The sequence below is a fragment of the Cuculus canorus genome, chromosome 2 (assembly GCF_017976375.1).
Source record: "Cuculus canorus isolate bCucCan1 chromosome 2, bCucCan1.pri, whole genome shotgun sequence".
In the NCBI taxonomy this organism is placed as follows: domain Eukaryota; kingdom Metazoa; phylum Chordata; class Aves; order Cuculiformes; family Cuculidae; genus Cuculus; species Cuculus canorus.
This window is the reverse complement of record NC_071402.1, coordinates 88,388,398-88,410,692: the sequence shown is the minus strand read 5'-3', so window position 1 is coordinate 88,410,692 and position 22,295 is coordinate 88,388,398. Positions and strand designations below refer to the sequence as shown.

General features: G+C 38.4%; 1 protein-coding gene across 2 annotated transcripts in view; it reads right to left on the bottom strand.

The window, feature by feature from the left end:
* GMDS (GDP-mannose 4,6-dehydratase) overlaps window positions 1-22,295 on the bottom strand; it is a 414,275-nt gene that overhangs the window by 208,646 nt on the left and 183,334 nt on the right. For both annotated transcript variants that reach the window (XM_054057322.1, XM_009569286.2), the window contains one exon: window positions 17,284-17,411. In XM_054057322.1, coding sequence (XP_053913297.1) covers window positions 17,284-17,411 — 128 coding nt within the window. The remainder of the gene's footprint in view (window positions 1-17,283; window positions 17,412-22,295) is intronic.

The following is a 22,295-nucleotide window of genomic DNA, read 5'->3' as shown; positions in this document are numbered from 1 at the left end:
GCTTCTTATATGTGTTTCTTGTAAAGCTCTCCGGTGCTTGTGTCACACCACCTAGCTCCCTGTGCAAGCAGTAGGTTTCCCTCCTCTGGTGCTCTCTGGTTCAGGCTTTCTTCTGCACTTAATACATTCCCAAATGTGACTCTACAGCAGCCCTAGAGAGGAGATGGAGCGTGGGAGTCAGGCCAGCCACCTGAAAGCCACCTATTGTTCCCAAAGGCAAGTAGTCCTGCAGTGATGCAAGACACTAACTCCTTGTCTCCAGAGGGAACACTTGTATGGGGTTTGCTCTCCATCACCCAATATTCTGGGGCACAGAAACACCGTAATTTGGTGTTAATTGGGTGAACTCCTAACTTTAATTAAAACGAAACTCCAGACTCTCACGGTTCTACCTCCAGTTACATTTTATTATTGTTTACCTAAACCAAATGTACTCTGGTGGTGGTTCCTTCCCTCCACTGCATGAGTGTTGCACAAGGAGTCTCCTCTTCTCCCCTCTTGTACTCTCTCTACCTGTGGGTGCAGGGGCTCCTTTTCAACCCATGTCCAGCAGCCCAAATCTTGCCTGATCTGTGCTCTAGGAATACCTTGGCCCCATCCTGTACTCTGCTGTCCTGGCACACTCATTGGTTGTCCTCCAGCTCCTTTTGTTGCTCCTGACTGGACCATTGGATACATGCTGGACCTGATTCATCACCTCACCTTGGCTGGAGCTATCGACGAAAACTTACCCACACCCATTTCTGCCTACCCAGCTCAGATGCTGCAGGACTGTGCCCTGGTTGGTGAGGGCACTGCCTATGCTGGGGTCACCATCAGTGCACAGCCTGCTCCTCTCATCGTCCATCCCCACTCTTGCTACTCTCTGACACTAACAACCACCGCAACACGGCAGAGACCTTCTCCTGCACTCCCTGGCATCAGAGAAGCTGCCAGTTAAAAGTTCTGACATGTTTACTTTTTAACATCTGTAACTAGTGGCAATAATAGCAGCAACAACCATGAGATCCATCAGGGGTCTGCCATCCAAAAAAGGTATGGTGAACAGATCAAAGACACGAAGCAATATTCATCTGGGACTATGAGAAAAACGAGAATTAAAAAAAAGGAGCTACAATTGTAAGAAATATATTATGAAGAGGAGAGCATATGTGAAAATCTGATGAAGAAAATGGAGAGCATCTCAAAATCACGACTGTGAAAAACACAAAAAGGCTCTGTCAAAAAACTTGAGGTATGAGCAAGGACGTTGAAGGTGGCTAGAATAATGTTGAAGGGCTCCTTTGGAGAGAGGATCACACACATGGCAACCTAATATAAACTGTCTTTTGATGAGCTACGGGAGAATGCGTACATAGCCAGTGTTGCAAATTTCTCAGAGGCACAACGACTCTGCAGAAGAAAGGTATTATGATCACTGGGTTTCTCCTCACGGTGTGGAAAGAGGGACTGCTGAAGAGCAAAACTTGTTACTCACTAGCCATCTGACGTATGTGTTACAGCCAGGGCTTATCAAGGTTCTGCTTTGCCAAGACAGCACAAACGTGCATTTACCATGTGGAACAATGACAAGCCACAGATGCAGCAGTACTGGGAAGCCTGCCACTGAACTTCCCTCAAGCCTCAGCTTTCATCAGATCTTCTTGGGGCCTTAACAAAGAACTGGTATACTCTTAGCTGACATTTTACAGAAATTAAACCTTAATCTACCTCTCTTGTCCAGCTCTTTCCTGCCTGCTTTGCAAGGTGGCACACGCTTATTCTGACCAGAGATGAGTCTAGAAAGGATGCCACATCTCTAAGAAGATATATAAGTAAATGAATACACAACACAGGTGCATAGGAACATCCCATGCCTAGGAATACCCAGAGTATCACAACTGACTGCTATAAGTAGTGACCCTCTACACATCTGTGACTACAACCAACTGAAGAGCCAAGGCAGTTCTGCACAGCTTGGTGGATCTCTTCTGCCACCCAGGTCTATGAATTTTTAACACCACATCTTATCATACTCATTACTTACATGCAATAGATTAAAATAAACCTAAATCAGTTATGACAATAAATGTCGGATTCATTTTATCCAAGCTAATTATTTAATGTCAACATAAAAAAAATCTAATACTATTGTAAAAATTTGTTTTTCCAAGAACTTATATTCTTATGCTCGCAAAAGAAAGTGTGGGTAGCCATATACTATGTCTCACAACTGAGCTGCAACTCTTTCAGTGCCTGTCATGTTTTTAAAAGGGGTCATTTTGTGCACACCGCTCAATTAAATCACCGTATCTCTGGAACTGAATTTGGGGTGCTATGAGGACCATAACACAGGCAGTATGTAATTTAAGTATATTTTATATATTTATATTCAAAGATATTGAATTTAGATACATGCATATTTTTGTATCTGTCCCTATTGGAGCCTCAGGAATCTCCAGCTAAACTATTTTAATCAATATGACTTTCAGGAATTTAATGTAAAACAGGCACTGTGCAAACTCGGTCACTGGGCATGCCACATATATTTTTTTTTTTCACTATAAAAGTGCAAAAGTTCACTCATTGTGTTAGTTTTCTCCCACTCCCGATTAATGTTGAACACTTTAACAATTATGCTCTCTGCTGCCGTTAAAAATATACACATGCACTCTTTGTATTTTTTCAGAGGTGCTCTAGCATAAATCTTGTTTTGTTTTCTGCCAACAGAGATAATATAAAATGATGCTTGATCCAGTTTACTTCTTTCCTCTGCTCTCCTCCCTTCTTCTTTTTCCCTCAGCCTTATCCTCCTCCACGTTCTTGGGTGGGCAGATTGGTTTTCAGTACAGCCACCACTAGGCAGTTTGCTGCTCTCCTGAAGCACATCTGGGCTTTATATCAGGCCTTTAATTAATCCTCAGTGAAAGCCAAGCTATGACATTTTGACTGGGCAGGCTCCAGTTTTGGACAGGTCTTGATTTATTGCGACTGAGTCTCAACCTATTTTGATTTATTTTAGCTTTGGGGAGGAGGGCAAGCACTGAACAGAAAAAGCACTGTTGGATGCAGAACATATGATGCAAGTAAAGGACCTCCAGAATTCTATGGCCTAAATGACAAACAGGTCAGACAATATATAATAAAAATAAAACTAAAAAAAGCTCAAGTGATGAAAAGATTTTGGTGAAGAAAACAGTTAAAGTAACAACAACCAGCACTACCAAAAAAAGCAACAACATATAATAAAAGACACAGTGAACTAGGATCAAACTATTTGGCAGAAAGTGCCAACGAAGGAAGCTCATGACTTATCTCTAAGTAAACAATAAATCCCTAGTCACTCATTAGTGTTAATCATACCTCTCATCTGCATTCAGCTAAATACAGAGAGACAGGACCAATGCTTTCCTGATGAGTCGCTTCCAATGAAAAGGATGTTCTGCTGTTATCTGCCAGCTCACCGTGGGTGGATGTCCTTTTGCAGCTCTCCTTCTCTAATGTACAGTGCATGGCATGCAATGTGCCAAGTCTTCTGGACAGTGAGAACAAAGGCAACCAGAGCCAAACTGTTCATCTAAATAAAGCAACAAACATCACAGTAACAGGAGCCACTGAATAACAAATCCAACCTGCTCAAAGTGTAAAGCTTTACTGTTTCTATGGGCAGGCTTAGCCTCTTACTTAGGCCTTTTTCTTGTTTTGTTTTAATTCAAATCCTGTTGAACAGATGAGTTGGCAAGTTTATTCTGAATACTAGTGTAGCTACTTCCAATTAATTCCTGTTGTGTGTACCCGCAAAGAAACTCAGTACCTTGAAAATTCTAATGAAAACAATTTTTATTGTTATCCTTTAAATGTTTTTTTGTTAAAAATCCAAATACCTTGATTTCTCCCTCCCTTGTACTTCCTTTTCACCAAGTGAAATTCAGTTTCTGTTGTTTGCTTCCCCCCCTTCCAACTATGGGAACTAGAAGATCATGGGATCATAGAATCATAGATTCATAGACTGATTTGGGTTGGAAGGGATCTTAAAGATCATCTAGATCCACCCCCCCTGCTATGGGCAGGGACACCTCCCACTAGATCAGACTGCCTAAGGTCCCATCCAACCTGGCATGGAACACTCCCAGGGAGGGGACATCCATAGCTTCCCTATGCAACCTGTTCCAGTGTCTCATCACCCTCCTTGTGAAGAATTTCTTCCTAATGTTTATTCTACATCTTCCTCCCCTCCAATTTAAAGGCACTCCTCCTTGTCCTGTCACTACAAGCCTTTGTAAACAGTCCCTCCCCAGCTTTCTTGTAGCCCCTTCAGGTACTGGAACGCTGCTCTAAGGTCTACTCGGAGCCTTCTCTTCTCTAGGCTGAACAACTCCAACTCTTTCAGCCTGTCCCCATAGCAGAGGTGCTCCAGACCTCTAATCACCTTTGTAGCCCTCCTCTGGACCCGTTTGAAAAATTCCATATCCTTCTTATGTTAAGGATTCCAGAATTGGACACAATATTCCAGGTGGGGTCTCACAAGAGCAGAGTAGAGGGGCAGAATCCCCTGCCTCGACCTGCTGGCCACACTTCTGTGTGTTAAGGACAATTCTCAAGTGAAACTGTTCTACTGAACACATCCTTCCCTTATCTCTCTTCTTCTATAAGAAAACAAATTGCCAATATCTAATGTAAATGCTTGCTATTTTCTCTGCATGATTTTGCTTTGTGCCCCACTCAGGTTGGAGAATTTCAGGCTCCTTTCAAAGGCAGAATCAAGCAACGCGATAGCTGGCAGACCACTTTGGCCTAAGAGCAGTGATGAGAACGCAGCATTCCCCTATCAGCTAGGGTCTTAATCCTTATCCTATACTGCTCCCATTTCCACTCACATGAAGATGCAGCATATCAGCTGTGCTCCTCCTGAGAACAAACGTACTTTTCTCTGCCAGACCCTCTTCCTTCTAGCTGGGACAGACCTGGTTCTGAGTGGGATTCCAGATGCTAGCTTTCACCCTAAGCTTGAACGCCACCATTTTAATCTTGTTTATTGTCTAGCTTTTATCTGCCTTCATGAAATATAAAAGTTTGTACGATTTTTTCCTTCCAAGAAAGTGTAATAAGTCTGTAAGCTCCAATAGCACTTTCTCAGGCCAAGACAGCCAGAATTTGCAGTGAAAAGTTAGTAGGCTATTTCAGTGAAAGAGACTTTATGTGAACCAGCAGCCACATGAAACCCCATATCTAAGGAAAAAGGATCACTTTAAGATACTACTAATAGAACTATCAGATTAGTTAGGAGTCAACTGTTTTACAAGCAACTACAGAACATAAACAATTAATCAAGACATTGTTAAGAAAGTGTTTTCAGAAGTTTCTCTGACTTGAAATATTTATGACATAATGTATTTAGATGATCAGACTGCTACAAATCAGTGCAACCAAATGCCTACCATCAGCATGAAATCTCATTACACAATTTGTTTACAAACCTCATATGAATATATTAAACCAAGGGAACTGAGGCTTGGGATTTTTTACTGCATAGTGTATTTTAAAGGCAAATGTCAGATGTGCATGATTCTGCTGCTGCTTAACACTATTTTCCATAATCACTCCAAAATTAATGTGGTAACAATGATGATTAATTTACTTCCATTCTGGGTGGACTTTCACTCAAACTTGTTCTTTTGCCAGCTACTCTTTTACACATGTGCCTGTTGGTGTTACACTACTGGTCCTTAGATGTGACCTTATGAAAATTTTCCTTCTTTGAGGAAAATCTAATTTACTTAATTACAATGAATGGGTAAGTCGTGCACCGATTTCATCATTCTGTCATACTTGAGGCTGAAAACTGGCACAGAGTGGGCCAGGTAAAAACTCTTTATTATGCTTCCTGTTTATATTGGTAACATGTTAAATAGAAGTCACTTTTAGAGCCAAATTTTGGCTGTCCTTATCACAGGTGTACTGACTAGCTCCATGTGGGCACAGAACGTCTTGCTCTTCTGCTGGCCTCTGTCTCTTGATGCATAAATATAAGACACAATTGATGAAGTCAAGTCCCACGAAAGTCAATAATCATACTATTAAAACAAGATTTCCCTTCAAATCAATTTCTCCAGTTGGTTTGCAGCATGCTTGGTCCTCAGGTCCAGGAGGGCAGGGAGGGAATGCGCTGCCCTACAGTCCTTTTTTGGGGTCCTGCACACTTCATGCATGTGCTCTTACCTTTTATTGCTATCTGGATCAAAAAGAGTATTTTCTAAAATGTTTTCTTAGCACCCATATTTGTCAGACTCCACGAAGATGCTGTACATTATATGAAGTTTTACATTAAGTGTGCTTGGACCATAAGAAGTTGTACAAACCGCTGGCCAACACCAGTTCTAAACTATCATTCATCTGCTCTTGCGTTACTTTCAAAAGAAAAGAAAAAAGATTCTCCTAGCAATGAGGCACCAGATAATAGCCTGGAAAATCTCCTTGGAAGGCAAGTTCTTTCGTGCTCCACTTTGGCATTCTTGGAAAGCAGACCACAGCTGAGCCCTGCTTGATGGCAGGTACTTCCTTGCAAACTAGTGTCATTTGTACTACCAATTCAGAAAGCCACAGTACAGTATTGCATGCCATGGTTATGGCACAGGACTCACTGGAAAAGGTTTATGAGGTATTATGAGCTGAAATAAAACATCAAATAAACTTACACATGGAACATGCACAAACAGGAGCAGTGGTGATTCCCTGGCTGCAGCCTGAATACAACACTTAAAATAAAACCCCATGCCGAGAGGAGGTTGTAAGAACAAAGCTAATGGCAATCATGAAATGATGGTAGTAGCAGGCACACTGCTGAGCAGCCGCCAAACACCTCTTAGGTTTTCCCTTGTTGGGAGACAGACCTATTATACCTTTGTTTGTCACACAGCCTACAAACCATCCTACCTCTTGCCTCCTGACACCTTTCCAACAACCCAATATCTACTTGTAATCTGTGAGAAGAACAGTTTTAAACTGGCAGTATTTTTAATATGCATCTACCTTGGATATCAGTAATAATACTGGCAATAAAATGAAGAGTGAATACTTGAAATATTTTCCCCTTGTCAATTATTCTCCTTTTACAAAGCATATGATACATTAAAATCTTGATGCCTGTTGAATTTAAAACACCTCAGAGGAAGAGAGAAATTCCCACCAGATACAGAAAAGTAGGGCTTGTCTGGAAATAAATGCAAAATAAATTAATGGTGAGGGAGGAAATACATCTGTATTGCGTAAGAAAAAAATACTGCATTAGCAACAGAAAGCATTACTTTTTCTTGTAAAATAAAGCACAATGCAGCAAGATTGCATTATTTGTACCAGCTTTTCATTAGGTCAAAAGAAACGTGTGCCTGGTATTATAGCATTAGTGTTGCCTTGATAAACTGTTACTGTATAGAGTAATGTCTCACTTGATAGGGGTTAAGGCAGAAGTAGGAGTTAATGCTCCACTAATGCCATTTACTGCTCCTTAAAGAAATCTGTAAAGTGCACTTGGAAGGAAGACAACCTCTTTTGACATTAAAAAAAAAAAAAATCAAACCCATTTGCAGATCAAGAAATAATAATGCACAACTTGCCCTAGAAGTATCAGCTTCTACGAATGTACAAGGCTTATTCTTAAAACCAATGTTAGAGAGCAAGTGTATTTTCATAACAGCGCCTGTTCTCTTAATAGAAGAACAACACAAATGTAAGTAATATCGGTACAATGAGAAGTTGCCTCAACACCTAACAGTCCTATGGACCCAGGCAATGGCTCACAGCAGACACTCCTAGCTGGAGGTCATGGTTCTTTGAGGTTTCCAATGATTGTACTGCCTTTCTCATGCTATTGGACCAGAGAGACTAGGATAGGCAAAATGTGCCCAAACTGCATTCAACTCCAAAAAAAAAAAAAGCCCCTAATAATTTGTCCTTGCAGACAGGTCACATTTCATATGAATTATCAGGGATCCCAAAATCTGGTCTCCTCAAATCCAATATGAGAGATCCTTTAATTCCACTGTACAAGAGACAATGTAGAAAGCAGATACTTGGGACTACTCTCTTAAGAAACACCACCAAAATCCTTATTTCACCAGAAGCAATGAAGTGACCACCAAGGCTGCTAGCACCAGGAGTTGCCCTGGGCACCAGCAGGGAGTGCGAGGAAGGGCAGTTGCTGGCCGCCCCGCACCAGTCCGCCTCAACCTGCACATAGGAGGAAGCACTGGGAAGAGTTTGAGGGAACTGTCACCTGTTATGTACAGCCTTCATGTACACTACAGGCTTGAGACGATGTTAAGGATCCACCGTTTATTTAATTCTCCTCTTCCTTGGCTGCAGGCAAATCCATCCCAGCCACACTGCTAAGCTGACTGGGAATGGGGATAAAAAACCACCAACATTGCTCACTTGCGTTGCAAATATAACGCCCCTCATACTCCTGAACAAACAAACAAATGCTATTTTTTGCAGAAATCACATGGATTTTGAAAGGAAGAGAGGAGTCAAGCATATGACAGCAATAAGCTTTTTTCACGTACTTAACCTGGTAACCAAGTCAACCGTCCCCAGGGGAAGCTTAACGTCGACCAAGGAAAGCCAACTGGAAAGTTCAGCTACCCCATCTATGGACCATTAATGTTGGTTGTTAGGTCAAGGCTTCATCTAAAACCACCTAAAGCTAAAATTCAAGTATTTCTGCTAAAACTAAAAGGGGCATATTAAGTGCACCCTGTGGGTTTGGGGAATGTTTCTTGCTCAAATAAACATAAAAATCATATATTTTTTTTCCATACCCAGATCATGAAAGAGCAGTCACTCTGGTGATAACCAGTCTTCTTAATAACACATAGAATATTAACAGCTGGAGTACAATAAAAGTGAGCTCTGACATTTTAATTTATCCTCTGAAATATTTCTTCTTTCAGTGGAATGAACTGGAATTGTTGGAGGGTTAAGAACTTTGGTTCTGGGAATGCACTACCCATGTTTTACTGGCTTCATTTCAAATGAAAACAATTACTGTATAGTGAGGATGTTACCACACAGACATAACAACATCATTAACTATTTTTGACTTCCAGTGTAAAATGAACCATTACGGGGTTTTATAAATGTCCTCATTAAATTTTAATGATCTGTTTTAAGGGATTTTTTTCCCCTTATTAAAATTAAAACCAACTATGTTATATAGCTTTCTCAGAATGTGGTTCATTACTCTAAGATTCAAATAAATCTTTAAATCATAGATTAGTTAATAAAGAGAAACTATCTGGGTTATTACAGGTGGGGCTAGTAGCAGTACCGGTTATTAATGTTGCCTAACATTTACCAATAAAGATGCTGCTTTCTGTTCTTTAAAATTTTGCCAAATAACACGTGACTGAATAAAAAAAATGAGTTCAACGGTAGACACACCTGGCTGGCTTGTGTTTTTTCTTTCTTTCCTTCCTCCCCTCCCCCTCAGTCATGATAAGAAAAAGAGCAAAGAAATGAAGGAAAAATGTCAACTGAAGTGATTCAGTTGATTAAGGAATACATTTATTTTGTATTGACTCCCCCATAAATCTCAATTATTTTTTTCCAATGAACTCAGTTTGTTTCCTTGTTTTACAGTCAGTAAATTTTGTGTGCAGGGGGCTAGAGAATGTTTACAAGAACTTTTCCATCAAATTTGCCCCCAAATTGCTCAATTCATAAACCTCATGTGGACTAAAATGGAAAAAAAATAATAATCGTGGTTTACATTCACTCAAGGGAGACCTGTGAGACCCTTGCTGTTAAATTTTGTGAAGATTCACTTTAGGGTGAACATGTTCCATCCCGTGATGGGGCAGCGGTTTCCCCCCAGGCACAGCTACAGCCTCCATCAGGCTCCCGGGTGCGCTTGCTCCCTGCACCCCTTCTGAGAGTCATCTCTTTCCCACGATCTCACCTGAAGTTGCCCCAAGTTAAAACTACTCCAAGACTGACTAGAAGGTGGAACAGACCTTTTTTTTTAAAAAAAGCTTGGTTTGTTTTCACCCTGGTACTAAGTAGCCACCTGATAATGGGTAAACATTGTCCCGCAGCATACACTGTCATGGACTGCAATCATAGCATATATAGTGCATTCTGTAGTCTCTCTCCTGGCATTTGTACATTTTCTTCTGATCCTATCACACGTATAGCTCCCCAACATGGACCCTGTCATAATTTTAATTGTTTTTCCACACATTGCCAGACAGAGCAGAAAAAAATCATAGGAACACTGCATGCACTTAAAGTTCCTTCTGAAAAGTGCCTTACTTTGGCATTCTACAAGAAGAATATGCTGCAAAAGCAGAATTTGTCTGGAGGACTCTTGTAGTTGTGTTATTTGAAGAGATACTGCATTCCAGCTACAATGGCATAGGAGGTCAGTCTCAGAAATATGACAACAATACATAATTTATCAATCTGGAAACCTTATACTTGAAAGAAGCCTTAGTCTAACCTTTCCATCACTCCAATTGAATTGTAAGACCACCACTGTAACAAGACCACTTAGAAAACCACCAGGGTGGCCTTGATAATAATACACATATCATTGCTGAGGCACAGGAAACTAAACCAGATGGTTTTGCTGAGGAAACCACTTTTTTGGCTTTGTAAAGCCTAAAAACACTAATAGGTCAAACACAAAATTGGTGAAAAAGAAAGTTAAAGGAAAATTTATGTAAATAAGAAAAAAATCTTTTTACAATTATATTACTTTCATGTAAAAAATTGCTGCAAGAAAATAAAAGAAGGGAAAAAGGTTCTGTAGTTCTGAAATAGATCAGGATAGATTTCTGAATGGAAAAGGTCTAACAGCAAAACTTACAGTAGGCACTGCTGCTGGAAATCAATACCACATGATGTGCATTAGACAGAACACCTACACATTGTAATTAAAACCCTTTTCTTTCTTAATTTTTGTATTTTAAACATGGAGACCATTCATGTCTATTGTAATAAGTTACTTACTTTTTGTTACTAGTAACTTTTTCTTACGAGTAATCGTATGAAACTTAAGGAGAAAATAGCACAAATACGTATCTCTTTAAAATACATGAAATAGAAAATAATTTCCACAAAATCATCCATGCACAAACAGAAACTTATCCATTCATATACATACACGTATATACAGGTGGGGGTGTGTGTGCACGACACATGTATAAGGCATGTTTGAATTTTCTTATTTATGCTGCAGTTATTTAGAATCACATTATTTACAGACTTTTCAAAAAACATGGAAGACTTGGTTTTGTTTTTCTTTATTGCTGACATCATCTATGTGAGAAAAATTAAGATGATGGTGTGTTAACTCTGCTGGGAACTGCAACTATTTCTAATAGTCAAGACATAGGCTAATAGTCAAGAAATTCTATGATTTGAAAATAGAAAATATACACTGGAGTACCTAATGCACTGAAATAAATGTATTATTTACCAAAATGTAAACTTTCATTTGGCATTAAATAGGAAAACTTTTACTATCACACTTATTCTAAAACATTTTTCATAAGTGAATATTTGCCCCTATTCTCAAAATCTGAAGGAAAATGTTTCAGAATTACACCTACATTTTGCTGACGTAAGATCATACTTTAACTGAAAGAAAAAAATATTTAAACACCACTTTTTTTTTTTTTCTCTGCTTGCATGGGACAATGGAGAAGAAATGAACACAGAGGAAAGCTTCATTATTGCTTCTCATTTGTGACAGTTCATTTCGGTACCGCTCAGAAATAGCCCTGGAGAAAATGTTCAAAGTCTTCAGTCCAACTCCCAAGTTCTTAACTAAAACCAGAGTTAAAAGAGTTGTTTCCGAGCCAGAAGTCAATTGGGACCACAGCAACTTATGAGCCCAGGGAGCTTGATGGAGCCTCCCTGAACGGCAATAGAGAGAAATGACAATGGGATTTCACAGGATCATATTTAGATTCTGCATGACACATATGCAGGGAGACACCTGTTTTGTGGCCAGTATGCTGCTTACTACCTCATACGATGACTTGAACTCTTGCAGGGTGGAACATTTCAGCTGAGGTGCAATATGCACAAGTAATTTACTAAAATCATGGCATCATGAATTGACTCAAGCAATCCACTTATCTACGTATTTTCCCTATAGACTCAAGCAGGGGGAAGACATTCTTCTTCACTTCCTCTTGGACCTCCTGTTCTAGCATTCTCGTTGTGTCACAAAGAAGTGAGTCTATTGCCAGTGCCTGTGGTTCAGTGCTGGATGAACTTCACAAAGTGATTTGGCATCTTTCATTTGAGACCAGCGATCTGTGCTGTGGCCACTTACACTAGCTGTACTGTATCGTGGGAACCAGATCATTGTTTGCATGGAAGACTGAACATACTACCATGGTCAAATGTGAATTCCTTTACCCTGGACACATCATACCTACACACGCCCAATGTATTTACATGAGGAAATCAAAGAATAATTCGCTGTTGGTAAATGTGTCCTACCTTTGGGAAGATGTTGCTTTCTCAAAAAGCATTTCAGCATGAGGCTCAGTTCTACATCTCAGTAAAAGGACAACTGATTTTTAAACTATTAGAAAGAAACTAAGATGGAACACAGTCACAGTCTCTGATACATATGCTCCTAGAAAAGATACTCCTTCAGAAAGTATCTGTCAAGAGTTTTATGAATGTTCAGCAGTTGTTCCAAGGGAGCACAGTCACACAGTCCATGAAATTTTCTCCTAAACATTCATACAAGCCCTGCTGCTCTCACAATTACTTCATCTAGACAGCAGCAGTGAGATAATCAGTTCATTGAATCATCACATCAGTCAGAGCAGACTGGATATATTTTTAAGATCTTTTGGCTTAATATAGTCATCAATTATCCCAGCTTAAGCAAGAAAATGGAAAGAAAACTAGAGCAGTGTGATGCAGTGGGAGGTGTCCCTGCTCATGGCAGGGGGCATGGAACTGGCTGATCTTTAAGGTCCCTTCCAACTCAAACCATTCTATGATTCTATGATTTGGAAATAGAAAATATACACTTGAGTACCTAACGGCTCAAAAACCTTGCCCTCATACTGAAAGTAATCCAGCATTGAGGATTTAAAATTATTTCTTAACTTTTATTAGAAGTGAAAAACTTTGATAATAAAAAAATAAGTTCTAAGAAGGGAAAAACATTTTTCACTTCAGTCATAATGAAAGGGTAATCCTCATTTTAAAACATGTCTTTAAGTTCATGAGCCAATCTCATAACTATATGCGGTATTTGAGGTATTGAATAATTACACACTGACAGATGTAACTGACTTTCCTTTTATAATCAACAATCCTCAAGAAATCAAAGCTCTCATAAGCAATTGTTCTGCTGGGCTAATGAAAGGATGTGTAGAAAAAAACTTGGAGTCTCATCAGACTACAGTAAAATGTATCTCAAAAGACAGCACATCCTTTACACTCCAAGAAAACAAAAAACCAGAACTAGAAATGCCTTGGCCAACAGTCTCACTGACTGAATCCTTTTCTTATGCACAAGAGTAAAGTAAAACTCTAAATAAATTTGTCTTGCAAGAGTTTTCATATTCAAACATACACACAAACATACAAGAAGAGATTTCCCACAACAGAAACAGTAACAGCTGTCTCTTGGGGTCAGTCTCTACCTATTAGAAAGGTGAATAGAAGAATCAAGAATAAATGATAAGGTAATGCCAACCATAGATTTAAACATAGAAGGCTTCACTGTAGATTAGATTTCACCATCTCAGTTTCAACATGAGCAAAATGGCTTAAGACAATAAAAATGACTGCACGTGTTCTCATGCATTTTAATCACAAAGTAAAGTACAAATCAGCAACAGTAGCAATGAAAAAAAAGAAGTAAACAGTTTCTGAATGTGCTTGGTGGGACTGAACAATAACTTACTCTATTACTTATTTATAAGTTGTTATTTTTTGCTTTGATTTTTTTTCTACATTATTTACATATAGATTAATAGAAGCAGATTTCCATACATTTACAATATCAAATGGTTCCTGATTTCTCCATTAATTTAGGCACATGCTTAATTTTAAGCATTTGACTAGACCTGTAATTAATAGAATTGGAGCCAACTGTGACCCAGTTATGAGTCCTCTGTAATTATTGGTTGAAATATTGTTGGATTTCTATGGAAAGCACAAGAAAATATTTCTGACCTGTACAACTACTTACAGTACAAACTATTAAAAATGTTACCTTTGACTTGTTTTTTTTTTACTTTTGTAAGATATATATTGATAGGCTTCTCCATGGAATTCCTCAGTGCAGTAATTCTGCTATCTGCACAACACTGAGGCGTGGGCAGTGCAACTGCAGAAGACAACCTGAGCATCAGCAGGTGATAAAGAGGAAACTGAGGGAAAGGAAGAAAAACCCTCAGTTGTTGAAGACTAACATAATCTTGCTGTTTTCCCAGAGCCACTATGTTCTGTGTGTTGCCTTTCCATTTACATCTTCACAAATAAACATGTCTATTATGTTCCCATGCACAATAGTTTAAGTTTTCAGTTGCAGACATACCTTCATAACTTCATTTAGAGTATTTAGCATGTCAGAAATTAAAAAAACAACAAACTAGTGATAGATCGATGGGAATTTTTTTTCTGTTTCAAGTTAAATGTTTCTAAGAATCTAAATTTATTTGAAAAATAACTCTTGGGTGAGTGACTGAGGAAATTTGTATGATGCCTTGTGTGTTATAAATGGCACAGAAATGAGCCAGACTGTTAAGGTTTGCTATTTTACTAATATTTGAAAATACCTAGCAGATAGTTTACTAGAACTTTCTGCAACATATAAAAGGTATAAGTTACCCTTAAAAACCAAAATAGCACACAGAAGATACATATAACAATAGTGCTGATATATTGGGTTTTCTTTTTCAACTCTGTGGCATTGATCGTCATCGCTAATACCATCCCATGAGACTTGTGCTAGATCACAGTAGAGTAAAAATGGAGAAAGGGGAATAGGAAGCAGCAGCAATTTCTGAAGAAAATGTTGATTTACTATTATAGTTTTAGGATAAAACTAATAACCCCCCTAACAAACTGTTTTGTTTTTTACTTATTTCTATTTTTTTTCTGTCCAAATACTGAATGGAAACCTTTCTTTCCAGGGAGTTAAACTTCCCAGTTTTCATTTTTTTTTTTTTTTTTTTTTTTTTTCCTAAACACTATAGTCGCAGTAAGATGAATGCATGTGATCAAAACTCAGAGAGTCCTGACTTCTGCTTGTGCTTTGCAATTACCAGACATTCTTTACTCCAATACATACACGATATGATCTCTCAAAAAAATGGGATTTTGGTCATCAACTTCCATGAGATCAAGAATTGACCCACAATGTTTTATGAAACAAAAAGGAATGCACTTATGGTTTTTTTTTTTATTATACCTAACAAGGAAACAAAGGGAAAGAAAACACAGAACATGGTTTAGTCTACACACACATGTTACTTGTATTACTGTTGAAGGGATTTAAAAGTACATATGGAGAGGATAGGATATATGTGTTCAGCCATATGCTTAAGGAAGATCCCCAAATGCTTGTAAATACTATCATGCTTTCTAACGTACTATGTATTTATTTGAACAACGTTAAATCTCTAAGCCCTACTTTCCAGTCCATTAAAGTCTCAAATAATTGTTTATTTCCAGTTTAAAGTTACTCCCTTTCTTAGCCAAAGAAGGTTGCATGTAACCACATTTCCACAATATTCAGGGAATAAGAGAATTGATAATAACTCTCCCATTATCTGAAGGGGTCCCTCTCCAGGAAGAGAAATAATCAAGATTGGGAATTCTTTCCAGAAGATTTTGGGATAGGCCCAAAACATGTAGCTGAAAGCTCTGGAATGCTACTTACACAACAAATGTGTTCGTGCTGTAGACTCTGGACAACTACATTCCTTCTGGAAGCCAAGTTGAAAGCTAGTTATCCTTCTGGATAGCTTGTTCTCATTTCCTTTTTGTTTATAAAGGTTTCAACAGTGGACAATTATCTGACTCACTAGGCACAGGAGGGTTACTCTGGATTTCCTTTATGGAAGAAGACATTAGAATCCATCCCATGATTTATCTGGTGCAAGTTGTCTTGGAATGAGATAGTCAAAGTATTTATGGAATATCCAGTGCCTGTTACCAAATTATGCTCATTACGTTCATGCAACTGATCATTTTATTTGGCTTACCTTTTACTTCCTTTCAGTTGAGACTTGGCAACTGACTTTCTGAGCACTCTTAACTATAGATTTAGGCATTAAAAACATGATTGGGATAGTTTACTGGATTAACGGCTTCATCAAACGTAACTACAAATGTAAAATAATAGTCATGGAGGCATAGTCATGACATTCATGGTGCCCTCACCACCTTACACACAAATGCTGTGCAGAAGCAAAGTCCAACTTTATTTATAGCCAGCTGCCAAAAATCACCTGTTTGCTTTTTTTAACACCATGCAGAACATAAGTTCACATTACGGTATAATGATTTTGTTTTCTTTCTGTTTCCTTTTGATCATAAGCAAGATTAGTGAGCTCAACTTTTATTTTACCTTTTAAATCTCAACTTACAATAAAGGTTCAGACTTTTTCCTACTAGAATACTTCTTACGTTATAGTACAGAAAAACAAAAAACCCAATCATCATCTTCTTAAACTACATCAATGAATGGTGAAGCCAAATCCGGTTTCCCAGCGAGGAATTATTAAAAGACAGAAATAGTCCAATGACCACAGGAAATCTTTAAGCACCAAAATGGGGAAAAATTCTCCTGGGGAAAGACAATATTTCCTACATGGTCATTCACTTCTCCCTGTAATACAATACAGGGGTACGGTTTGTTTTTTTAAGTAGATGCATAGAATAAAATTAGAAACAAATCCTGGCTACAAAAACATTACAAACAACGGATGCAGGCATCTGTGTTGCATTACCTGCCTTCATAACTATGTTGTGATGCTTCTTTCTAATACATAACCAGCTAGACCTTTGATCATTAATATATACATAATTCTTGCCTCATCATAATAAAGGACACCAACTTTTTGTTTTTCTGTTCAGGTCATGTCTTTGGTAAACTGTTCTGTTACTAAATTCCCTAGACTGAAATTAAGATCAAGAAAAAGTTAACAGTCCTCAACAGGCAAAACCCTCTCTCTGTGGACCATGACTTGAAGTTACAGCAATAAGCTTTATCCCTACCACCAATATGACTCAGAAAAAGGCATGAGGCCCACAGCTTACCTCAACGTAATCTCTGGCATGTCCCCAGTCTCGCTTAGCATCCAGATTGCCCAGGCTGAAACAATCCAGCTGTCCCAGATGAATCTTTGCTACCGATCGGCTAATTTTTCGAGTAACAAAGTTAGCCCCTGGGATAGAAATAAAAATAAGTATCAGCACAGTCACAGTGGCAGATAACTGGGCGTAAGAAACACCTTGTATATCTCAGCACGTGCTACTTTCAGTCTTCATTCAGTCCCCTCGCACCACCAAGATCCATGCCACCTTTTATCGTTTCAGTAAGCTAAGAAGCTTCCAGTGCAAGTGTCACATCAGCTGCAGCACCTTCACAGCAAGCATCTCTCTTTGCAGGATTTCTTAAGCATTCCTAATTTGCTGCCTCAGTATTTAGTCCAGGCATAAAGCCAAAGAAAATAATTTGGAATGTCAGTTCTTAAACACAAAATGCAAAAGGTTACATAAAGAAGACAGACATCTTAGACCACCCTTAAGTTTTTTGTTGACATTTCATTTTTCTTTTTCTAATCTTCATTTTTTTTTAAGTAATATATGTATCTAAATAAGTTTATTAATAAAAAAATATTGAGGTTATTCAAATATCACATACTCCAAAGGACTGTAATGGTTAAATGAATTTTACTTTTCTGGGATTCTATGCTCCCCAGGTTCAGTGAGATCATGAAATTGTGATTTCTGCTTTGTCAGTTGAAGCCTGTACATTATTTTATCATATTTTTTTATTTTGTTCACTGTCTTGCTTTGGAAAACTTGTGTTTCTGCTCCAAATAATATTTGTTTCTACTTATTTTCATGTCTTGATTTCTAGATAAGGAAGTTTGTATTTCTAAAATGTGGCCATCTCCTCAAAAGCAGAGGGATTTGAATTTAGACCATGAGTTCAGGCTAAACAAGCCTAATGGCATTTGCACACTAATGGGCTGCAAAAATTAAAATTACATGCCTTTTTAATAGATAAAAATAAAATGATTGAGTGGTGACAGATGATACCTCATTCAAAAGGAAAGCAGGAGCGTTAGTGAAAATGACTGCACTTGTAAAACACTCTTAGCAAGTTTCAGGTTCTAAGTAGTGCAGCTTGTACATTCAATGCATATATGTAGCATTTTTCATTATGGAGATCTGAATCTCAATATTTTCTGTTTCCAGTCAAACAAACAATAAACTCCTGCAAAATTATTAAATCATCTGAAGTGTTGCTTTCAGACTACTATTTATTCTTGCAAAATACAGTACCTTTTTGTGTCATTTGACTTTAAAGTTAAAAAAAAGACTGCACCTGTAAAAACCTTATGGAACAAAGCAATTAAATTAATCAGACCTTACTACAGGATTAGGACAGAATTTTAATTTTCTGTCAACCGCTGAACTAATCGGCATTCCATTTATTAGCCACTTAGAATATATAATCAGTTTGCGCTTGTCTTTTAAAGGATGAAATTAATGCAAATCTCCATATTCCCTGAAAAAGTGTTTATATATAAAGGAACCTTACAAAATAGTGTGATTTGCAAAATTTCGGAATTAAAATACACTGGGGGGTGTCTTTTTTATATTAGCGTTCCTCAAAAATTGGACAAATTAATCCAACTGCACAATGAAAGTCCAAGCCCTTCTGCCAGATGCACCCTACACACTCAACAGGAGAAATATGATTATCCCAAAGATAAACCAGGAAAATCACAGGATCGACACTGTGACTCCGCTATTGCAACTTCTGAAAGTAAAGTACCGTGGTTGCCCTGTTCCTGAGTGGACTGGCTCGCAGTGGGAGTGGAGTTCTGGCTAAACAGAAACCAGTGACGAAGTCTCTCTGGCTTACTCGGATTGGCATTTCTCCAAAGATTGTTTCAATTTTTTTTTACATTATCAAAGTGCTTTCAGATCCTCACAGAGATTATTACTAATTAATTAAAAATAGAGTCAAACTATTACACAAACTGAAATAATTTCAGTTAGCATTATTATTCAGCAAATAACAGAAATATTATTATTCAGTTAAAGGAGAAGCATTTTTTTTCCAGGTTAAAGTCTACGACTTTATGTTCAGATTGCAACTGAGCAATAAGCCAGACTAGTTGCTTTCAACGATACATTCCCATTTGCAGTAAAAGCAGTGAAAGTTCTAGTCATCATCTGCATTAAAGCAACTTTTACTGTCAACCTACATGACCAATGAACATTAGCTTCCATTTTGGAGCAACTAGTTCTTCTGTATTAAAAAAAAAAAGTGAATTAGGTGTTGTACATGACAGAGAGAAAACTTTCATGCTATCAACTAAATTTCAGATACATAAAAGATACTATACAAAAAAAAAAAACCAGATTTGTCTAGTACAATACAGGAAATACTAGTAACTGCTGTCTTCTTGCAGAATCACTGATTACTGGAGAGAAACAAACTTCTAAGATCTTCTCCAAGCACGATTAGAATGTACCTCAAAAGGCTGAAATGGAGAATTAAACAGCACCACAGTGAAAATGAAAACCTCTGTTTTCCAGAAGTATCCCAGTAAGGGTTCCACAAAATAATACCAACTCTCTTCTTGGAAATGCCTCAGATTAAAAGCGTGGAAGAAAACTTTGCTACTGTTCATTCTGAGAAATGGGATTAGAATTCTTTTTCATGCAACCAATGACTGAATGGCACATTTCAGAAGTGTTTCAATGATATGGTCCATAAATAATTTTTAAATACCAATTCTCTTCAAACACAGTATCTTAAAATATCCCATTACACTATATGTTTGATTCCATGCCATTAAATGCACATTGTAACTGGAATTTAAGCTGATGCCCATTGGAGTCATACAAAATACTTAAGGTTATGTCAGCATTTCCATTATAAAGCCCTGTCCTAGGGGTTTGAAATTGGGCTATAAAACCTTGCTTTGGCCTGAAACTTGGCAGACGTAATGTCTCTTTCCTCAGGAATGATTCTATCTAAAAGGTCTATGTGGAGTGCTACAGATATCTTTATATAACTGGATACAAAGAACCTTTTGAGATGCAGAAATGGTTAGCTTCCTTCTTCCTCAGGAGGTATTGGGGACTTACTAATGTTGAACCTACAAGAGCATTTTCCTCCACAGAATGGTCAGTTAGTCCAGCAAGAGTATCAACAGAGCTACTGGTATGTTAGCCACTTCACCTTTTACGTTGATTTTCATTGGATCAAGATGATCATAGAATCACCAGGTTGGAAAGGACCCACTGGATCATCGAGTCCAACCATTCCTAACCCTCCCTTAAACCATGTCCCTAAGCACTTCATCCACCCGTTCCTTATACACCTCCAGGGAAGGTGACTCGACCACCTCCCTGGGCAGCGTCCGATGACTCCGTGAAGAATTTTTTTTCTGATATCCAGCCTGAACCTCCCCTGGCGGAGCTTCAGGCCATTCCCCCTTGTCCTGTCCTCTGTCACTTGGGAGAAGAGAATGATGCAGCAACTAAAATGCCACCAGCTATTACAGGTGATAAAGGCCTACTTTATTCTGCTGCTAACATTACTAATTCAAGTGGAAATGTGTTTGTAGCAACAGAAACTAGTTTAGTTTGATGGGGAAGAGAGTTGTCCAAGTTCTGGATTTGTACTGCTTCCTCACTTCAGAAAAGTTTTGTAAAACACACATCACTGCTCACATCTAGTACAAAGGAATATGGAGTGTTCAAAACTTTATTGTGCATGACGTATTTTGAGTTATTTGAATACTTTTTCAAAATGTGTGAGGGCAGCACAGTTCTGGGAGCTCACTAGCCTACAGCAAACAAAGGAAGAGCCATTCTTGCTCCCATAGTAGGGCAAAGCATGCTCAGTTAACTGCCTTGCATTGTTATCTATGCAGCAAGTACATCCACACCATCATAGGCCAGATTATGCTCTGGTTTGTATCACTGCTGACAGCACTGGAATCACTGTATGAAACCAGCAGAGGTCTGACCAGAAGTTGCAAAGGACACTTTGGTGTGTCTGCACATTTCAGCAGTTCCAAATAGCCTTGGTTGAGCAGGGCCGGACAAGTTTTTCTATTTTAAAAGAGGTGTTAAACATGAGTTTTCATGATATTAACAGCTCTTTCAGGAACCCAGGGCATTAGCTTACATTTGTTTTCAAAATCCAAGCCCTCCCTCTGAGATCATTTGCATTCCAACAGGAAACATAAGGTCTGATTTACAAACCTGATTTTTCCTAGATACATTTTATGAAAGTCATCAAGCAGATCTGATCTGTAAAACACATAACTTGTCAGCAAACCACTATGGGAATAATAACTACAATAAAAAGAAATAGCAGAGGTATAATGCAATAGCTTCAACTCTCCAGCACAGGCCTGTCACCTGTTGCTGCCACCTGGCTCAGAGTGGAAAACAGCTTAAGCAGCTCATCCCTCCAAAGAGGGTACTGCTTACACCTGGCAAAGATGCAGTTCTGAAAAGCTGGACACACCCTTCATTGACACATATTTAAAACTATATCTTTAAGAAGCATGCTCTCAATGCGCCTACAGTTCCAAAGAAGAGTGCCTTGAGAAAATTAAAAACCTGGGTCTTTGCATCAGTATCCCATTCCTTTTAACAGCACTGGGATTTCACCCTTCCTGTACCATCAGAAAACTGGCTGTTTGAAGCAGGTGTTTTTCCTCTAGAATCTCTGGTTTATAAGAGGTAGCCAAATGGATGAAGCAGCTTTAAGAGCTGCCGTATTAGTAACTAATTCTTTTCAAGAACCCTCATTTCCCAAGCTCTCAAGACTACAACTTAACAGATAACAAAATTGTGGTCTGCAGAAGACTGCTACCCTGTATAACACTTGTTGTTTCATGTGTAAGAAAATCCATCATTAATCCTAGCAGTATCACAGAATAACAGTCAACCTGATAGCATTTAGTAGCAATACTTATCTATCAGGCGAGATGCAGTGCTAGCACAGACTATCAAGTTGCTACAACATTGTTTTCTTTGTTTTGCATAAAATGTCATAAAAACGTTTC